Below are 23,154 nucleotides of genomic sequence, written 5' to 3' on the forward strand. Positions count from 1 at the left end.
AAGTTAGGGGGAGATTAATTGTAAATGTCCTAAAACTGGAAAAATCTAGTTTACTATGTTTAGATGAATAAATACACAAAAGGAGAGAAAATATTCTCTTAAATGCCAGTTTTTATGTATGCTTACATTGTGTGATATAAGCTCTCCTACAGTGCTCACTCTTTATTCCTGAAGTTTATCTTCTTTCTATGCCTACAGTTATTCTATCTAATAGTCTCAAGCTCAATTTTGCCATTTTGCATTCACAGTAAATGTCTTCAGAGAAAAGCAAGATAGAGGATCCAAACAACTCAAAATCCCCTCACTTTCCCATGAAACTCACACTAAATATTTGATATAGATATAGACATATAGATGTCACACATACACATCTATGTATGGGTTTAGAAGTTTTTCTTCTTTTAGTCTCTATACTGAAAAATTGTCTGGAAATATATGTATATATATATATGATTTTATTTCCTTTTTTGTATTTATAAAGAGATTATCTGGGAGATAGATACATCTTACACACACCACACACATACAAACACCCATATATAATATACATAATACATATATGCATATTATATGTATGTATGCATATACACAAATGCACATGTATGTATCTCCAGGAAATTCTCAGGGTTTTACATAATCAGTTTTCAGAAACATGATGAGTGTTCCTGGGTACTATAGTACCCTCTCTCTTGCTGAGTGAATATAAATGAAGAGGGGTAAAACAATAAAAATGAATTAAATTACTGAATTTGTGGTCAAGTTTCCTCATACTATAGCGTTTTGGTGAAGAAAAAAATTAAGCCAGGTTGCTGTAGGGAGAGTGTTGGAGATGGTTTGGACCTTAAGTTGAGCCTTAGAGAGCAGGTTGTGGTTTGATACTTTAAAAAGCGTGAGCACATTTGAGGTGCAGAAAATAGCAGTGGGAAAGAATAAAACTGAGAAAAATATTCTCCAATGGCCTCCAAGTTTTTGAGTTTTCAAAATACTTCTTACCATTAAAAGTGTTAAGGCAAGGGCCCTTCCACAGTAGGATAGGTAGTAAAGAATCCAGCCTCTGTGTTAGATGGACATAGGTTTTAATCTCAAGTCTTCTATTTATTACAACTGTATGATCTTGAGATAAGTACTTAATTTTTCAGTTTTAATTATTTATATTTAAAATGGGAACTATGAGACTTCACTCACAAAGTTATTATAAAGATTACCTCAGAAGCTGTTATTTGTTATTACTATGAAACATGCTTATCTGAATATCTGGCGTATAATAAATACTCAACTATCTATGATGTTGCATATATATATTATGATATTGCTTGTATTTTATTAGCTTTTAAAAATTCTCCATATGCGGATTCATAGGTTCCATTTGGCAACATTCTATCCTTTTGCCTCTTCCCTCCCACTGGAGTGGGAGATCTATTTTTACAAGCTGTGACATAGTCTACATATGTGTATGTGGTAATGAGAAATCTTCCAGAACTTGAGAGTAGTGGGAAATAATGTTGACCAGATAATGTGGGGCCATTTAATGAGATTTTGAAAGCTGGACACAAGGGTTTGAACTTAATGTATGAGTCAAAGGGGAGAGGTTTAAATTTTAGGTTTTTGAGCTGGGAGAGATCAGAAGAAAGTTGTATTTTTTAAAACATGAGTTGGTTTGAGAGGAGCAGTTGGAAACTAACTGAGAGGGATGGAGGGCTACTGGAGGGAGGGATATAATTTAGGCTGAAGGCCATGAGGTTCTTGAGATACGAGGATAGGGAAGAAAATTTAAACTGACCAATTATTTCAAAGAAAAAAAATGTCATATCTGGGTAATAGATTGGACCTAGTACATGGAGAGGGAAGAGGCCAAAACAGTCAGAAAAAACATAGGAATTTAGGTCAGATCATTTATGCTTCCCTTTACTGTATTTGGCCTGAGAGTAAATGGTTATATGAACATTTGTACAATAATTTTGGACCCAGATTTTATTTTCTCATAGGGAGGCACTGATTTTAAACACAGGCAAAGCTATATTTTTCTATTATTGAAAGTTATTGTCCTCTCACAAACTAAGAATTTTATAATAAATGGGATTGAATTTTATCAGATATTTTAAAAAATCTATTGAGATGATCATAGAGTTTCTTTTTCTTTTTTAACATCATAAAATATATTTATGGGAAATCCAACTTGATTATGGTAAGTTACCTTGTTTATATTCTCTTGATTTCAAATTACTAATAATATTTTGCTTAAGATTTATAGAATGAATGAAATGGGTCTATAATATTTGTTTCTCATAATGTTTTCATATGGTTTCAGTCTCAATGAATTGGAACGTATTCTCTCTTGTCTCTATTGTCTGGAAATGTTTGCACAAAATTGAGATGGTATGTTTCTTGAAAATGTGACAGTTTTGCCCATAAAACTGTCTAGTCCAGATATTTTCTTGTGTAATACGTTTAAAGCTTGTTTTGGTTTCTTCAGTAATCATACAGCTATTCAAGACTATTAATTACTTGTGTACTAAGTTCTACCAAATAATACTTTTCTAGAAATTTATGTATTTTTCCTAAGCATTCACAGTCATTGGAAAATTATTATAGGTAATCTCTGTTATTATCTTTTTTATTGTGGTAAAACATGTATAACATAAAATTTGCTAGTATAAACATTTTAAAGTGCACAGTTCAGTGGCATAACATAGATTCACAATGTTGTGCAACCATTACCACTATACATTCACAGAGCTTTTTCATTCTTCCAAACAGAAACCCTGAACCCATTAAACAATAACTCCCCATTTTCCCTTACCTCCAGCCCTTAGTAACCTCTATTCTCCTTTCTTCCTGCATAAATTTGACTATTCTAGGTACCTCACGTAAGTGGAATCATACAATATTTGTCCTTCTCTATCGGCTTATTTCACTTAGCATAATGTTTTCAAGATTCATACATGTTGTAACATGTATCAGTACTTCATTACCTTTTATGGCTGAATAATATCCCATTATATGTATATACCACATTTTATTTATCCATTCATCTATTGATGGGCATTTGGATTGTTTCTACCCTTTGGCTCTTTAATGCTTCTATGGACATTGGTGTGCAAATATCTGTTTGAGTATCTGCTTTCAGCTCTTACTGGTATATATCTAGAGGTGAGAAATTGTTGGTCATATGCTAATTTTATGTTTAACTTTTGAAGAACTGTCATACTGTTTTCCACAGTGGCTGCATCATTTCACATTCTCAGCGGCAACACAGAGGGTAACATTTTTTCCATAGCCTCAGCAACATGTTTTCCTTTCTTTTAATAATAGTCATCTTAATGAGTGTGAAGTTGTAAAACATTGTGGTATTGATTTTTATTTCCCTAATGACTAATGATGTTGAGTATCTTTCAATGTCCTTATTGGTCATTTGTGTATCTTTTTCAGAGAAACGTCTATTCAATTTCTTTGCTCTTTTTTTAAATTGGATTGTTTTTGTTGTTGTTTTTGTGAGTCATAAGAGTTTATTTTATGTAGTCTAGATATTAATCTCTGAACAGATATGTGATTTGCAAGTAATTTCTCCCATTTTGTGAGTTGTCCTTTCACTCTCTTGATAGTGTCCTTTGTTGTACAAAAGTTTTAAATTTTGATGAAGTCCAATTTATCTCTTTTGCTTGTTGTTGTTGCCTGTAATTTTGGTATCATATCCAAAAAATCATCACCAAACCCAGTATCATGAAGATTTTCCCTCATCTTTTCTTATAGGAGTGTTATAGCCTTAACTCTTATGTTTAAGTCATTGATCCATTTTGAGAAATTTTTGTTTATGGTGTAAGAATCCAACCTCACCTTCTGCATGTGACTATCTATTTTCTCAAGAAAAAAGTTTGTTGAAAAAACTGTCTTGGTCTTGGCACTCTTGTCAAAAATCATTTGACCATGTATTTGAGGAATAATTTCTGGGCTCTCTATTCCACTCTCTATGTCTGTCTTCATGTCAGTACCACACTGTTTTGATTATTGTTGCTTTGTAGTGAGCTTTGAAATATGGAAATGTGGTATGCGGGCCTCCCTCTGCTGTGGCCTCTTCCGTTGCGGAGCACAGGCTCCGGACGCACAGACTCAGCGGCCATGGCTCACGGGCCCAGCCGCTCCGCGGCATGTGGGATCCTCCCAGACCGGGGCGCGAACCCGGTTCCCCTGCATCGGCAGGCGGACGCGCAACCACTGCGCCTCCAGGGAAGCCCCGACTTCTTAATCTTTTTAATATCCTTTTCAGATTGTTCTTTGTTAGTGTGTAAAGATGCAACATATTTTTGCATGTTGATTTTATATCCTGCAACTTTGTTGAATTCATTTATTAGCTTTCATATTTGTGTGTGTGTGTGTGTGTGTGTGTGTGTGTGTGTGTGTGTAGCCTCATGATTTTCTAAATATAGGATCATATCATCTGTGAACAAAATCATTTTACTTACTCTTTTCCAATTTGGATGACTTTCTTTTCCATGCCTAATTGCTCTGGCTAGGACTTCCAACACTAAGTTAAAAAGAAGTGGCGAAAGAAAGTGAGTGGTATCCCAGTCTTGTTTGTTCCTGATCCTTGAGGAAAAAACTTATAAATCTCAACTTGTACTGTGGTTATATCCTCCTTTCATTTAAGATATCATTTGTTTAGACTTCATTCTTTTTAATCAGTCTTGTAAGAGGCATGACAAGTTTGTTAACTGAAAAAAACAAAGCAAAACTTGTCTTTTGCATTGTTTTGTTTTTCACTGATTTATGATCTTATATTACTATCTGTTCTACTTGCTTTGGGTTTATTTGGTTATTCTTCTAACTTCTTGAGAAATTTACTTAGTTTATCAAATTTCAAATTTTTATCTATTTTTCTCATATTTAAGGGCATAAATTTCCTTCAAAGCATTACTTTGCCATATTCCAGAAGTTTCTTTATGTGTGTTTTCAATATCTTTCATTTATTTTTAAATTACAGTATGATTTGGTCTTTACTCTTGAGTCACTTCAGAATTTCTAAATATATAGGAAATCAAGGACTCTATGAAATGTTTGAAGTTTTTTTTGGGGGGGTGAGTTGGTTTTAGTATTTTTTCTGAGTACGTGATCAATATTTATGTACGTTCCATACATACTTGGAAAACTGTGTGTTCTCTAATTTGTAGATGTAGAACTATATACATGTATTAGGCCAAGACTTTACTTTTATTGTTCACATCTAGAACATTACTGATTGTTTTTGTCTACTTGACTTTTTAAAAAACAGGGAGAAATGTGTTGAAATCTCCCAATATGTTGATGGATTTATTAATTTCTCCTTGTAGTTACAAACATTTTGTTTCATATTTTGAGATTATTCTATTAGGTACAAGCCTGCTCATAAGTGCTGTGCCTTTTTGGAGAATTGAATTCTTTATTATTAGATAGTGACTCTCTCTAGCCCTAATTTTTCTAATTTTAAAGCCTATTTTCTCTGATATTAATGTAGTTCATTGGTTTCCTATGGTTATAATTTTTCATATCTTTTCCCATCTTTTACCTTTCAATCTTTTGTGTCCTTTTGCAATGTAGCTGTGTCTCTTGTAAGCTACATAGATCTAAATACTGTCTTTTTAACCAAACTGTCAACCTTTTAGCTGAGGAGTTTGACCTATTTACATTGATTATTCTTATTGATATAGTTTCTCTCATTTTATTATTTAAGTGAGTCCTATATTTTAATATGTTTTTCTTTAGTACTTTTTTTTTTACCACTTACACATCCATTGGCTTTTTTTACTACTCCAATCCAATCATACTGATATTATCTAGACTTTAATACTGAGTTATATGGTTATACATTTCATTTTATCTTTGATTTTGATTCCCTTCTTCTTTTTTAGACTACAACCACTTTACCAAGATATTTGATTACTTTTTATGGCATATTTTATTATGTCTTATTTACTTCATCCAAAACTGTTTTCAGTGTTAGTCTTTGAGGGTAAATATTCTTAAGCATTTTATACCTCTAAGAATATTTTTCATCATGGCCTCATATGTGGATGATATTTGGGCTGGATATAAAACTCTGTATTTTAAGTCCTTTTCTTTAAACATTTGAAAAATACTGATTCACTTTCTTCTTTCATCCATTTTGCTATTGAAAAATTTTATGTTAATTAGATTCTTGTTGCTTTGAGCATAATCTTCTTTTTTTTTCTTTAGGCTTTTCGATCTTTCTCTTTGTCATTGTATACTCTTAAATTTCACCATAATGTGTCTGGGTGTAGGTTTTTCTTCTTTGATATTCTATAGGCCCTTTGATTTTTAAATCAAAATAAAACAATGATAAAATAAGATGGGTTAAAATAAAAGACTTTTTGGTCTTTTATTTAGTGTTAATCCTAGAAAATGCATCTCCATTATTTCTTAAAATTTTTTCTTCCTTCCAGTTTTATTTATTCTTTCTCTCTGAGAGTCCTAATACCTGTCTGTATTTTAGTTCTAATAATTCTATCCTACATACTAATTATATTTTCTTTCATATGTTTTGTTTCTTGGTTCTTTTCATCACCCTCCTGAGAGATTACTTTAATTTGGTAATTCCTTTATTTCTTTCTAAGTGTATGCATTATGCTGTTTTTCCATAGTTTTCTTTTGTTCAAGTATTATATTTTCATGGCTCCTATTTCTGCTTCATCACTTCAGCCATTTTATGCTTTCTTGTTATTATTTTATATTATAAATTATTACAATTTATTTTATATTACAAAGATATTACAAATATCTTTATTTCTTTTAGAGTGTACACTAGGTCAATTTTTAAAACTTGGTTTCATGTGATCTTTTACTTTTTATTTCTAAAATTTTTGCTTTTGATGTTATTTCTAACACTCCATATTGTTTAACTTTTAAAACAGTCATTTTCCTCTAACGTTTTGATATATTGACCTGTGAGCTAATTTTCTTTAGGGAATATTGGCTACTCTGAAAGGTAGTTTATGTGTGGAAAGGCCAGTGCTCAGTCCACTTAAGTCTCTATGATCTTAGTAATGAGATGTGACTAAAATCTAGGGTAGAGAATCTTGGACATCAGGAACCACTGCCAATCACTTCTCACTTCAAAGCAACTTCTTAGATCAGGAGTTCACTTTTTTCTACTGGAAAGAAGAATTGTCTTGAGGAGTATGTTTTACCTTGTTGAAAATATTTTATAATAAATTCTTTATTAGATGTCTTTAAAATTTGTGAGTTTATTTCTAATAATATTATTTCCCTATTGTTATGTCAATGATTTTGCTTTTCTGAAAAAAATAACCTGTGTTTTAACCAGAATAATAAATACTTCATAAAATATCTGTCCAGTTGCCTACTACTCTATAAAATAAAGCTAAGACTTAGATCTTAATACCTAAGTAACTTATACCTTTAAAAAAAGTAGTTATAATTTTGCTTTGTAAGCCTTTTCCAATGTCTATGTAATCTTTAAATTTTCACTAACACTGTACCCTTATATCTTTTAATGGAGAAAAGGCTCTTTAGATTATGTGAGATGTATTACATACTTTGAAATAGAAACCAATTGTTTAATGATATTCAAAAAGTGATTAGCCATTTACATGAAATAGAGTAGTACCTACAGCATAAAATTAAATAGGATATTAATCATTGTGCTTCAGGGCATAATTTGACAATAACCAAGGTCAGGAGAGGATGTAATATACCCACAGTTAAGCAGAATTAGATTCATTTTCAGAATTCCAGACCGATTTCTAAGGAAAAATGCATTGGGTACAGTCTGATGAGGTAATATGGACCCAGTGAGATGCTATAGTTAGGAATCTATCACTTTATTGTTGCAGTGTATATGTAATATGGCTCCTTTTCTTCTCAAACATTTCTGCTATTTGCCACTGTTGCATTGAAATCCATAGGAATTCAAACTCTTCAGAGAAAAGTGCCCTTTTCCTAGTTCTTTCCCCCTTCCTTCTCCCTCACTCCCTGTCTTTTTGTTCAACATGTCCTTTATGTTTCTCAAAGGCACAGTGGAAATGTACAGTTCAGGTTGGTGATGGCCCAGCTTATAACCAACAGGGTTTTCAAAAAAAGATCTTGGAAACTTTTAAATTTTACCAATATAACTAAATGACTCACATGTTAGGGAAATATCTGCTTTTAGGATTTCTTCCTAATTGTGTTGTACGGATACTAATACTCATCATCTATCCAATTTGGTCAACTTTGTCCCTGTCCCTATTTTTCAGATGAGGAAATTGAGAGGGAACAAATATCCCACATAAGGCTCTCCCGTCTAAGGTCCAAGAAGCAAAAATACATTTTAAAACAACGAATTTATATAAAATAAAGATGAGGAGTCCAAATAGAGTAAATAATGAGAAGAACCAATATATGAAAACATACATCAGAATACCATCTGCAATCTATAATGTCCTTATTGATATGCACATACACTTAAATGTTAGCCTGATTTCCACTGTATTTTCAATGATTTTTTTCCCTCAGAAATATACAATATTATTATATAGTTTAATAGATTATTATGTCAGAAACTAATTTTGGTCTTCTTCACATTTATTTTCAGTCTGATTTTATAAGTATTAAAAAATTTCCCTCAGTTTGAACTAGAGTTTTACAAAAAGTGGGAATAAGATGTTAGAGTCTCCATAATAATCTGGTTATAACTTTGCTTGGTTACTTGTATTATTTTTAGTTCTTTAGGAAAGAAAAAAGATACTGCTTATTCAACTCTTGGTTGACTTCCCAGAAATGAAATAAAGATACTTAGAACGGAAATATTTTAAACATTCAAATCTTGTATTTTACATGTAGCTTGTTCTGGAATAATAAATATTAACTTGAGTTACAAATATTATTTAAATTTTTTTCTTGGGAGATCAAATCAATAAGCACATTTTAACTAACAAATTGGTACGATTTTAAATTGTGTATAAAGTATCTTAGCTTTCTGAAAAATTGTTCCCAAGAAGCACTTTAAGAATTGCTGTGTTGCTATAATTAGACATACCCTATATCCACTAGAGGCAAAAGCAGTTTTAGACTACTTTTGGTTACCAGCTAGGATATTTATAATAATCTAGAACATTAAGTGTACAGTGAGAAAAGTATGCCTTCCAGGAAGGAAAGAAAGTTTTTCACTTAATTAACAGTGTAGAACACCTCTTGACTGTGAGTTGCTGGTAGCACTGATGGTATTAAGAAGGCTTCCAAAATGTTCAACCATTATACCTAATTTATGATATGCAATGAACTTTCTGGCTTTGCTAATATGTATATTTATTTTTGTCAAAAATGATATTTTTAATCTTTTTCATTTATAACCAGGTAATGTGCTGGATCAAATTCCCATAACTTTGTAAAAATTAATCAAAATTTTTCTTCATGAGTGAACTAATTTCTCCTTTTGCTTAAATACAAATAGCTTTTTTCAACATAGCTTATCCACAAGCATGCCACAATGATTTTACAAAGTTAAGGCATACTCACTTTTGTTTAAAATTAAAATGCTATATATTACAAATTACTATTAATAAAGTGGTAAATTTAAAATGAACATCTAAATACTTCATCAATATCCAATGAAGATTTGATTGATCTTTTCTTCCTTTTTCCTCTAAAGCTTTCTGGAAGTATTTTGGATGTGTATAGTGGTGAGCAGGGAATTTCACCAGTTAATATGGGCCTTACAAGTGCTTCTTGTCCAAGTAGTCTACCGATGAAAAGAGAAATTACAGGTAACATTGCTTTTATAGTTTTATCCTTTTTAAAAATCAACTACATAAGACATGAGTGACATATATTTCCAAGCTAAAGAGGATTTAAAAAATATTATTAAAATAGTTAGTTAAAATGGGAGACATTTAGAGAGTAAATCCATCTTTTTTTCCTCTATGACAACCAAACAGCAAGTTAGCATAACTTACAGTTCAATTGAATTAATTATTTTAGGAATTGGGTGAATATACACATAACCTCTATTCATATGTATATGACAGTTTGACTAAGTTCTTCACTTAACATAGGTTCATTTTGATATTGAATAGATGCAATTTATTAACATGGTTGCAAAAGAACAGATTAATAGATTAAGGAAAATTAGATTTTCCCCTTTTTAGCTTGTTTTATGGATTTCATGATTCACATTTAACTTTCTCACGTGGGTAAAAACCGCTCAGTTTTCAATAGTAAATCTCAAAATTGTTACAACTCAAAGGAATTATAGGGACACTGTCAAGTTCCTCCAATATGTTGATGTGGGAATCGAGTCAGAGGAGTTATTTTCCCAAAGTCATACAGCTGATTAGAAGCGGAAGTGGATCAAAATAAGGATTTCATGACTTACAAGACCAGTGTTAGTTTCTCCATAAGAATAAAAGAAAACTCAGTCGAAATTTCTATAACAAATTTTTAGTTTGGAGCTCAAACACTGGTCTTTAAATATTTTTATACAGTTAATATAAACATTTTTAATAAATGCAATATATCCATTCTTGGAGTCTAACCAATAACTCAAAAATATCTATGCATTCAAATTATTTAGACTAAAATTAATGAATGTAGCCTTAACTAAATTTAAATAAATGTATTTCTATTTTAAAACTAGAATAATTCAAAGAACATTGTATTAATTATCTATTGCTGTATGACAAATTACTCAAAATTTAACAGCTTGAAATAATAAACATTTATTATCTCATACAATCCCTGTAGCTCGGAAATTCCAGGGGTGACCTGTAAAACTGGTTTTGGCTCAGAGTCTCTCATAAGGTTGCAGTCAAGATGTTGGCCAGAGGTACAGACATTTGCCACTTGATGGGCTAGAGGATGCGCTCCCAAGGTGGTTCACTCACAGGTCTTCCAAGTCAGTGCTGCTTGTTGGCAAGTGGCCTTGGTTCTTTACCACGTTGACCGCTCCACAGGGCTGCTCAGGTGTCCACATGACATGACAACTAGCAATTCAAGGGACACCAAAGTGGGAAGCCGAAAATGTCTTTTATGGTGTAGTCTGGGAAGCCACACTAATCATTCCCACAAAATTCTGTTGGTTTCACGGGTCAGCTTTATTCAGTGTGGAAGGACACTAACAAAGGTGTGAATATCATGAGTGAGAATCATCGTGGGCCATATTGGAGACTGACTATCACAAATGCTCACAACTACATAGCACGTGAATTGTCACTTACTGAAAGTATGGAGTTGTCCAATAGGAATATCTGAGAAATGTAGTTAGTTCCAATTCTTGGGATGTAGAAATCATAATTTTTTATAAAAAATTAAGGTTGTAAAAATTTAGGTTGTAATAATTTTGAATAATCTTAAAATTCTGAGAATAATACTAATCAAAATGATTAAGCAGTTTAATATTTTCTGTGTGCTGTACCTATTTTAATCATCACAGTGATTATCAGGTAAGTATTATATTATATCAGTTTTACAGATAAGAAGCCTGAGACACAGAGAACTTAGGTAACAGTTCACAAGGCTATTAAGTGGAGGGCCAGAATACAAATCCAGGTTTTACTGCTCAAAGTCCATAGGTTTTGTCACTGCCTTCTTACTAAAGAGCACTCTGGTCCAAATTTCTGAATATTTGCAAAAAAAAAAAAAAATATATATATATATATATATTTTACCACTTGGAGCAAGTAATATTGTATTTTCACTAGTATTTCTGAATTATGTTGACTGGAAGGATTGTAAGGTAGAAATAAGTACTGTTTCAATTGTCTTCCTTTCGATCAGAAACTGATACTCGAGCTTTGGCAAAAGAGAGACAAAAAAAGGACAACCACAACCTCAGTGAGTATATTTTCCTTTTTTCGAAACAAAATTAATTAATGCAAGAGGAAATGCAGAAGGTTAAAATGTGTGATGTTTTATTGTTGCCCCATAAATATTTTGAGGTCAGATGACCAAAAGTAAGTGTACATACTCACTGGTAGAGCTATGTTGGGAAATTTAAAAAGTGTGAACTCTCAGAAAAGCTAGACATTTTTATGAAGTTCAGCATCTCAAGTTCTCTCCTTGATCATTCTCTCTCTCTCAAGAAGACTGTATGTGAGCATTGAGTTATGTCTGAACTCAGTTGTGACTCATTGACTCCAAGGTTTAAAGAGATAAAAGTGACTTTAGAAAGTGTACACCATTTAAATAGCAAGAAATGTGACTCCAGGTTCTTATCTTTCTGTGTCAATCTGCTCCTCCCTTCCTAATAATAAGTTATCTGAAAGTACTGCTTATGTTGTACTGCTGAATTCCACTACTGCTGCCAAAAAAGGGGTCTCTTACGCCTTCCTGGGGGTCAATTTGACTCTGATAATGGGTCACATGAGATGGGTAAATGCAGTCCAGGAAAGTTGTTGAGGGGCAAGTTGAGCTTTAGAGTGCTTTGTCATGTCTCAAATGCTTAACTGTCTTAAGTGAGCTTGACTAATTGAGTGTGAAGCTTTTTTGTTCTGGGAGCCAAATCAAAAAATGAGAAAAAAATAGAATAGAATAGAATAAAATAAAAACTTTAAAGCTCTAAAACAAACCAGGAATTTCCTTACATGTGGTTAGTTGAAATTGATTCTACATGTACCTGTGAAACCTGCATATATCTGTTCATGAAGCATCTGCCTACATCACAGAGTGGGTTGACTGTGTGACTGAGGAGAGGGCTGACCTGTGGTTATAACAGTCCTTAGAGTAATTGTGGAGAGGGAAATGATTTGATTCTGATCACTTAGTGGCAGAGCAGATAAGTGCTGGTGCAGTTTATGAGACAAGTAGAACCTGAAAGACAGAGCTAGTTGTTGGCAGAAGGAATTAATAATACATCGAGGAGCTAAAGGCTTCTCTCTTTGTTTTAAGCCTGCTAACTATTACCTTCCTTGCTCCTTTCTTCTCTCCTCTATGTTTGCACTTTAAATAACAGGTCATTTAATGTAAAGTATGATAGGTGCCTGGTATGACCATTATCAAAGTGTTTTCTAATTTGGATTCTCTTACTTAGTGATCTTCCTTTTTGGAGATATCAATGTTACAAAAAATTAATATCACATTTTAAATATGAATCTAGGATATCCCTTAACATTTGTGAGGATCATGGCTGGAGGACAAATAAAGTCCCACTTACCACATGTCTAAATACTTAAAAGCTATAACTCAAGCTAGAAATGCTAAATTAAGTATGTTCTATCCTTCCTAAAGATTGGAAGGCCAGGTGTGAAATAAGAACTCTCAGATCCTTGGAATTCTGAGTAGGAATGTCAGGGTGGGGCAATGCCAGCCTTTAGCCAGCAGCTCATCTCACTTCTCTCTCTACCCCCTAGAGGCCACTTGCATTTCTATGCTGCAAGTGGCCTCAAACACGAGTGGGAACCCCTCATTCTGTATATTCAAGTTCTATACATATCTCTGCAAACAGCTGCCCCTTGTCTGCATCTTGGGACTAGGGTAAGCACCTTTGTGTCCTGATCCTCCCTCAAGAGGATGGACCTGGGAAGCAGCCTGAACAGGCTCAGGGTGTTTGGGAAGATATTCCTGTTGCAAATTACCTGGAATGTAGTTTAGAAGGGGGATCCCTTTGTCCTGTGGCTGCCTTGCTCAGTGTGGATGGGTATGGTAAGAAAAGGCAAAGGAGCCTCCTCATCAGTATGGGGTCTGAGAAGAGACGCCCCTTTTGCTTGGATCTAAGGACAGGAATGAGTGAATATATCAAAAACTTGGTGAAGAGTGAAATCATGTGTAGCATGAAATAGTTTAGTAATTTCTTAAAACTTGACTCCTTTACAGACAACTAGTACTGGAGATGAAAACATTGAGGAACCAAACTTCTCATCATAATTAGCCATTAAAAGTTTTACTGGGCACAATCTAAGAAGAGCTGGGTAGGAATTTCTGATATTTTACGTGAGGTGCATCTAAATAATAGATTTTGAAAAAACATTATAGGACCAAACCAGTCTCCTATTTTGAGATAAAACTGTGAACATCCTTCCTAGCTGCTCTTCATCTTATATTTAAAAGTCTGTTTTATAATATAGGAGTGAGTATGTGTGAACATAGACTTACTAATAAATTCTCACTGTAAAATATAAATGTATTTCTATCAGCATTATCTTTGTTTATTTTCTTTTCAGTTTTTTATATGGTGTCAGTTTTTTGAATCACATGCATAGGAAAACAGGATTGGTAAAGAGGGAAAATAAACTATCCCAAGAATCAATTATATCCTAATTTCAGAGGAATCCCAATGTATTATTTTTGAAGGTCAAGTTCATTCGTGGTAAATTGCTTTGTAGAGTCGGTTCACCAAGACAATTGATATTTTTTTCATGACTTTCCTTGTTTCTAGTAGCAGATCTTATTTTTGAAGCACGTATGGTTTAATGTTTTTGACATCTAGTTTTCTTTTTCTTCATGACATTTTACTTCCTTCATTTCCCTAAAATCTTTAAAAATGTTATCTACTTAAACAATATTATGCATAAGTTGTGGTTCCTGATACTGGGAATATAGAGCACTGGGAATATAGGACTACTCTGTGCTCTATAAGACTGCTCTTAGGTAAGGGTCAATATAGAAAACTCTACTTATTTGTATGTTTGACATTTATTGAACATTTACTAGATGCACAAAATTTCCATAAGCAATGGATGCATAGAAATGCAAACAGAGAAAACAGTCTCTGAATAAAAACCTATATCAGTAGTTCTCAAAGAGTGGGCCCTAGACAAGCAGCATCGGCATCACCTGGGAACTTGCTAGAAATGCAAATTCTTGGGTCCCAACCCAGTCCTACTAAAATCAGAATCTCTAGGTGCGGGGTACAAATTTATTTTAACTATCCCTCCAGGTGTGTCTGATGCATGCCAGAGTTTAAGAATCACTGCTCTATGTATTATTGAAAGTTGTTAAATTAGAAAACTATATTTATAGTCTAATCAATGTACATTTATTTATCACCTTTTACATGCTGAGGCCTCTGGAGATACAAAAGAAATGGTCCCTGCCCTCAAAGAGGTCATAGTCTATTTGGGCACACATACCTACCATGTAACAAATTTTGTGTTAGCCTTTCAGTGGCGTGTATGAGAAAGGAGAGTATATAAATACATATATATCAGTATGAGTGAATATTATTGCATTTCAAAGAATGATAAAAATGTTGTTTTTGAGAGAAAATGTTTTAAAATAATTGTGAATAATAGACTCACAATTCTAATATTGTTATTTTTACTTTTAGAATAAAATGTGTTTGAATTTTTTATTTTTGAGAAGTACCCTTTTCACTAAATGAAACTTTTTTGCTCATTGTTTTTCAAAGATTGTTAAGAAAGTTTACAGCTGGCCAAAAATGAATTGTGCTTTAATGAGAATAATCAATAATATTTCTTTTTTAATAGTTGAAAGAAGAAGAAGGTATAATATTAATTACCGAATCAAGGAGCTTGGCACTCTTATTCCAAAGTCTAATGATCCGTGAGTTCACCAATCATTTATTAATAATGTTATGGTTTCAATCCCCCCCAAAATGGGTGGGAGGGAGAGGGGGAGGGGAGAACCAAAGACTAGGAAACTAAGCAGCTGTGGTAAAGATAAGGCTACTGCTGGTCTCATTTTTTAATATCTATTCAAGGCTGATAGTTATCAACGTTGTTACTAACACTTGTTCCATTGAGCTATAGGAAATAAGTAAATAATTTCTTCTCAGTATTTAGTGGATTTTTCTGTATGGCACCGGTATTTGCAAATTTAGTGGTAATACTAAATGCTTTCATGATACTGACTGGCATCCTCAATTTATGATTATAGCACTCCTTCCAATTTAAGATTTATGTGTACGTGAAAATTGGAATGTTGAATTTTCAGAGGTTCCAAAATTCTGGCTATATGCAAGCAGAAAAATAGAATTGTAAAAACAGGTTGATTGATGCCAGTCAATAATTGGTTTTTGCAATTAAATTTTCAGTTAGGTTATGGTGTCATACAGTCACAAAGTCAGTTAAACAAGATGTTTGAGGTTGTAAATTTCAAGAAATAGTTGATAAAACAAAACATCAATTTAGCATGTTAAGTGTTTCTCTAAAAACATGAAAACATTTTAGCATTAATAATGACTAGAAAAAAATGTTTTGTTCAGACTGAGAACTGGACTCTCCAGATATTGGCAAAAATCCATTATTCAGAAATGATGATGTTTGATAAAGTGATATTTGTGAAATTTGAAAGTATTCTTTCCCTAAATGTAAATGTGCTAATTCACTTGGACAATTCATGCATTTATAATAGAAGGGAATGCCATATTTATTCTTATGGGCATAGTAGATAGTGAAGTCATCTCCAGTAGAATGGCAGAAAGAGCACTGGACAGACAGTCTGAAGAGCTCAATCTTGGTGTAGGTCCTACCAATAATTTTTCAAATCTTTTGAAGTCTCTAAGCATGCAACTCTTTCTGTTAGCAGAAGGGAACATCCATTTTCCAGATAAAAAATTTTTTAACACTTAAAATATAAATGCACATTTATTCACCAAACATTTGATGTAAGACCAAGACCTTTTAGTTTGAATGTGTTTCAATTTTTATTTCTTATATAAAATGTATAGTCTATTTCAATTTCTTAAAGATAAAACAAAAACCTAAGGGCTAACCACTTAAGTATAGGTAGATTTTTTTTAATGTTTGCACTCTTATTTCTTACAGCATATTTTTTAGCAACCTATCTCTACTGACATTTTACTTGAGTTTTTCCAAAGCTTTTAATATACTTTTCCTAAGAACGATAGCTATTTTTATAAATGCTTTTTCTTCTTTTGCATTCATATTTCATTAGTTAACATACATATAATTTAATTATACTATCACAATAATAAGTACAATGGGCATTCATTTAACAGCCTGTCAGTAAGTACATGTCACCACAAGGATAACAGAAGTACCTGGGTGTCTCAGAAGGTAGCCTAGTGTCCACTTTGTTCTGTCAACAGTCAGTGATTATCACAAAGGGAATGGAGAACATTAATTAATCCTGAAAGTGATTAGATAAAGGTCAGTTAAGAGAGCTTCCCTTGTAACTGGTAGAGCTAACCCACAGTGCCAGGCCCAGGTTATATGCAGAAAACAGATGAGACTATAAAATTGGACTCTGAAGCCTGACTGAACATCTTTAGATGTCACCATGCCTGTAAAGCACCAATTATATGGCTGGGTTTTTATAAAAATAAAATCAAGTATTATGTATGAGAATATCTTAAAAATTATAAAGCTTGTGTGAGGGATAATTATTACTCTACATTTTTATAGAAGCTTTGGTTGTAAAATGGCTCATTTCTGGTTCTAATTCATTGTCTAGAACAGGGGATGGAAAACTTTTCCTCTAAAGGGCCAGATAGTAATTATTTCAAGCTTTGTGAGCATAAAGTCTCTCACAATTTTTCAACTCTGCCGTTGTAGCATGAAAGCAGACATAGACAATATGTATATGAAAGAGCATGACTGCATCCAATGAAACTTTATTGACAAAAACAGGCTGCAGGCTATAGTTTGTCTACCCCTGATCTAGCATATGGAAAATCAATTTATCACAGAATCACATCTGAAAGGGACCATAATTGGGAAAGCTTCATTTTAAGTATTCTTAAGGGACTTTCTCTTCTTTGTGGATTTCAGAAAGGGAAATTATTAATTGTTTTAATTCTATTATATTATATGTAGGCACTGAAAATATCAGAGTATTACATATTACACGTTAGAAGGATAGTAATACCTCATGAAACCTTTGTTGCTGTTATATGTACAAAGAGCACACTGGGTCACAATAGAAAACACATTTCTTATGGCAGATGCATTTGAAAAAGTGGGAAAGCCACAGATTTGCAGATACAGCACTGAACTGAGAGAGGAGACCTAGGACTCATCTTCTAAACACCGCATGCTCTTGGGCAAGTAGTAGGAACTCTGAAGCTTTGGTTATAAAAAGGCTCTGAGGACCTTTCCAGCTCATGGCTAGAATAAACTTACGGTTTGGCTTAGCAAATGAAAGCTAATGCCTGAAAGCATTTTGAATTCTATGAAGTTGCCATTTTTGTTTATGAAAAACATTCAGAAATTTGTACTTCTTTCTTCTTTGCTGGGTCAAAATAGTATGGTCAGAAGGGAAAAAATATAGTAAAGAGCTATCGTTGAGGTATATATGTTGAGAAAACGAAATGAAAAGCACACAGTCTCTTAACCGTCAGTGAAAAATAAAACCAAACAAAACTAGCAAATACAAAAAGTGAAGCATTTCTACAGATGTGTGGTAGTGATTTACTTCATATGTGCTTTTAATTAATCATATTTACAAAACAATCATATTTGTAGATATAAAAATGCCAACAGAGCATGAATTATTCTAGTTGTGCTATCAAATTATTCTTTTCTTTCTACTTTTTTATATATAAAATTAAGGGTTTTTTGTATTGATTTTTTTATCTTCTACAGTTAGAACTTTCTCTGGCTTTTGTGTAAGAATGGCAGTTGAGATAGTAAATGAGACCTAACAAGACTTTCTAAATCAGAAGTTATAAAATGTTGATCAAAGCAAAAAGAATCAGACCTGTCATGGTGTTTTCTTTCTTTTTTATTTTTTTAATGCTTCTAAGTGGATGTGCACTCCTAAGATGACAACAGATTGTACCTTTTCCATAGTTTTGCCTGGCAGCATTCTTACTCCAACTTACATATTTCTGTTACCTGCTTTAGCCCTATATACATTCAAGCTTTTAACTTTCTCAAAGATATAAGTTCTTCAAACAAAATTATTTTGTAGAAAATGAAAAGCCAGTATCAACGTTCACTCCTTAGGTATGTCTCTGCATTTGTTAGTGTTTATAGTATAATGTCATATATAATGTTTTTTAATGCCTAACTGCATGAAATTATCTTGGGAGAGAGGTAAACATGTCTTTAATATACTTGGAAAACTTGAAATATTTTAAGAAGAAACCTCATATATTAAAATGGCTTTAAATAGAGTGAACTTTTAAACTTTTAGTGAAATGACATCAAGTAGATATTGTAGCAAAACCCATTGTGTGTTTTCTACCACAACTTTTTTTTTTAACATCTTTATTGGAGTATAATTGCTCTACAATGGTGTGTTAGTTTCTGTTTTATAACAAAGTGAATCAGCCATACATATATATATATCCCCATATCTCCTCCCTCTTGCATCTCCCTCCCACCCTCCCTATCCCACCCCTCTAGGTGGTCACAAAGCACCGAGCTGATCTCCCTGTGCTATGTGGCTGCTTCCCACTAGCTATCTATTTTACACTTGGTAGTGTATATATGTCCATGCCACTCTCTCACTTGGTCCCGGCTTGCCCTTCCCCCTCCCCGTGTCCTCAAGTCCATTCTCTACGTCTGCGTCTTTATTCCTATCCTGCCCGAGGTTCTTCAGAACTATTTTTTTTTTTAGATTCCATATATATGTGTTAGCATATGGTATTTGTTTTTCTTTTTCTGACTGACTTCATTCTGTATTAGAAAACCATATTTCAAAAAGAGTCATGTACCACAATGTTCATTGCAGCTCTATTTACAATAGCCAGGACATGGAAGCAACCTAAGTGTCCATAGACAGGTGAATGAATAAAGAAGATGTGGCACATATATACAATGGAATACTACTCAACCATAAAAAGAAATGAAATTGAGTTTTTTGCAGTGAGGTAGATGGATCTACTACAACTTTGAAGGTTTATTTTAGACCTAAATAAACAGTACCTTAAACTTCAAAGTTCACTAGGGTTATTGTTTTTATCCTAGTCCTTCTGTCCTTCAAGTTTTTCTTCCCATGAGAAGAAATAAAACAAAATTAGGGCCTTTAGGCTCCTGTTGCTGCTTAGAGTTTTAACTCAGGAATTCACTACACTTTTCAGTGACAGATATCTTCTTGGTTTAATGACAAAAGTAGCCTCTTTTCCCCCTACCCTTCGCACCACTAGATAAATCACTGTGCTTGGAAAGATATCAACAGCTGTATGGCCCCAGAGAACTGACAAAAAACATTTTCAAGCTTGAGACAGATGTGGCAATGGTTTGGTGCTTTTCAGTAGAAGATGGCTTATTCCAGCATTCTCACCTAATAAGCATTTTCACCTGTGGTAGAATGATGTATCTTCCTTTAATTTGTTACAGCTAATGGAATTGTCGTCTAACCTGAACTTCCAATGAGGCACATGCCAGTCAGGTTTTTCATAAACTACATTTTCCCACTTCTGAACATTTAATAAATACATATTAAGTTCCATGAATTTGATGTAGATCACGTAAACCAAAAATACATGCAGTGTAATGTCTTTTAAAATTTTCCCTACAAGTTTACTTTCTGTTGTATTAAAAGAAATCTCATGATTCTAAATGGAAAATTCATCCTGATTTTTCAACAGCTCTGATTAACTTTTAGCAATCAGTTTGGCCCTATTCTCCATATATATTATGAATTGTCAGATAGTATTAAATTTATTGATGTATGTTTTTAGATATTAAACTCAGTAGCCTGTTCTGTAATTCCAAGTTTATCATCTCTCCTGTCTAAAAATAAGTTTTAATAAAATATTTTTTCTATGCTACACTCTGAAGATTATTGGCAATGTTCAACTGTATTTACTTATTGTACACTTACTTAAAAATAGATATCCAGCTTTAAAAAAAAATGTTGATGCTTTTTGTGCAGAAAAATTTGCCTAATGATTCTAGAAAGTTTTGCTCTATTGCATAAAGTGATGTTGCCAAACTCCGATTTGTTTCACAATTACTCAGGATCACCATTCAGGAGGGACTTTATTTTTCTTTTCCTAGAAGCATAAAAGCAACCTTATAGAAAGTAGGTTAAAAGATTGGTACATTTGAAATGATCTTAAAAAATTTAGGCTTAAGTCCTCAGTAATGTACATTTCCTCGTTCATTAATGCAGAAATACCGCACATAGATTTTAATCTCTGAGTTAATAATAAAAGCAATTTTCACTAAAAATATAAAAACTGTAATGGTAGAATCATGATATTGCATTTAGCTCTCCCACAAAAAGTCACTTTATTACTTTCTTTTGACACTTATTTTCATTCTGGGATTAATTTTACTATATAAGGGCTTCTTAACTATTCTATTAAAATTTCTATTCAGAAGCAATAATATCTAAGAGTGAATAATAGTCATGTAAATCATTATTTCATATTAATGCGAAAGATTTTGTAAGTTCTTATGAATTCTGCTGACATGCACAATTGTGAAAAGGTTATCTCTCCTTTCTACAGTGATATGCGCTGGAACAAAGGAACCATTCTAAAAGCATCTGTGGAGTACATCAAGTGGCTACAAAAAGAACAACAGAGAGCTCGAGAATTAGAACACAGACAGAAGAAATTAGAGCAGGCTAACAGGCGCCTTCTACTCCGGATTCAGGTTTTTATAAGAACGTTGCCATGAACCATGTAGCTTATATATGACTTATCCATCATCAGTTTCATTCATTAGTCTCATTTATTTTTTTCTCGTTAACAATTATTTTTTCTTCCCAAGGATAATTTTATTGCCTTTCAGAAGTTCATGAATTAGATTGATTCAATTAGGTTTTGATTAGAAATCTAGGATCAAGTTGGCTTTAAAAATATATAATGAATGACAATAACTAATTGCAAAAATGCAGAAAATAGAACCAATTTTATAAACACACAAATAATATCCCAGTCAAAAAATAATAATAAGCAGAACCTTTGTTTCTCTGGATAATACTGGACATTAAATTCTCCTCTCCCCCTATTATTTCTATAGTAACATTGCTATGGATTTCATTGCCTTAAGGCATATTATGCCAGTTTATATTGTCACTCTTCATCTGTTCATGTGACACAAAATCTCAGAATATAGGTTTTCATAAGCCTCAAGATTTTTTCTTTAATATGTGAGCAAGCTTACTGCCAGGTAAAACACTCCTGTTTCCATGAAATGGACCTATAGAGAGAAATTAATCAGGAAGAATGACTGGAAGATTTCCACTATCTCCAAATAGTTGTACTGTAGCCTGAGCCACTATGGGACCATTATATGTCATGTATTCCTTTAACGAACAATCTGAGTATTTTTCAAAAATCTGAGTATTTTCCTCAGGGTTATTTTTCAGGCATTAGAAATATACCACACTCTGTTATTTGCAAAGAATATTTATAATATGTATTACTCTTCATTTTGAGTGCATGTTAATATTTTAAATCTATTTGTGGCTTATTCTCTAGAGTTGAGTTTACTTTCAAAGTCATTATTTAATTATTCTTGTTTGAAATTGCAGGAACTAGAAATACAGGCTCGTGCTCATGGTCTGCCAACCCTGGCTTCACTTGGCACAGTTGATTTAGGTGCTCACATCACCAAACAACAGGCCCATCTTGAGCAGAATTCAGTAGACTATTGCCAACAATTGGTTCTGTCTCAGGGGACAAGCCCTGAGCTCTGTGATCAAGCTATGGCCTTCTCTGATCCTTTGTCACACTTCACAGATTTATCATTTAGTGCGGCTTTGAAAGAGGAACAAAGATTGGATGACATGCTACTGGATGACACAATATCTCCATTTGGAACAGATCCTCTGCTATCTGCCACTTCCCCTGCAGTTTCCAAAGAGAGCAGTAGGAGAAGTAGTTTTAGCTCAGATGATGGTGATGAGTTATAAAAAATAAACAGGCTCAGTTCATCAACTGGGAATCAATTCTATGCTGGTGCTATGCAATGAAGTTCTGTGTTTCATATATTGCTTTGGCTCAATTTTTCTGAAAGGAATATATTGTTCATGAAAAACTGATAGGTTAGAAACAACAGAATTCACAGGAAGAAGAAGCACAGTGTTGAAGAATTATTAAGAGCAAAAAAGATTTTTTTTCTCTTTGACTACTGAGTCCAAATCTACTTTAATTTTGTTTTCCTGGAAAGAGGCACAACATAAGAAATAGCTCTCTACTGATATTTTAAAAGTAGTGACTTGGTAGTGTACTATTGGAACTAACAGACTGCAAAGAATAAACCTTCTGAAATATACATTTTCTTACTTCCGTCTCCTTCCTATTCTGCTCTGACAATGTTAATTTTCAAGAATCAAGATCGACAGATC

General features: G+C 33.1%; 1 protein-coding gene across 2 annotated transcripts in view; it reads left to right on the forward strand.

The window, feature by feature from the left end:
* The window catches only part of TFEC (transcription factor EC), an 81,098-nt gene extending 58,379 nt beyond the window's left edge, over positions 1-22,719 (forward strand). For both annotated transcript variants that reach the window (XM_007129662.2, XM_007129664.1), the window contains 5 exons: positions 9,641-9,755; positions 11,764-11,820; positions 15,411-15,486; positions 21,308-21,455; positions 22,339-22,719. In XM_007129662.2, coding sequence (XP_007129724.1) covers positions 9,641-9,755; positions 11,764-11,820; positions 15,411-15,486; positions 21,308-21,455; positions 22,339-22,719 — 777 coding nt within the window. The remainder of the gene's footprint in view (positions 1-9,640; positions 9,756-11,763; positions 11,821-15,410; positions 15,487-21,307; positions 21,456-22,338) is intronic.
* Positions 22,720-23,154: the final 435 nt, after the last annotated feature.

The sequence above is a fragment of the Physeter macrocephalus genome, chromosome 5 (genome assembly GCF_002837175.3).
Source record: "Physeter macrocephalus isolate SW-GA chromosome 5, ASM283717v5, whole genome shotgun sequence".
NCBI classification, from domain to species: domain Eukaryota; kingdom Metazoa; phylum Chordata; class Mammalia; order Artiodactyla; family Physeteridae; genus Physeter; species Physeter macrocephalus.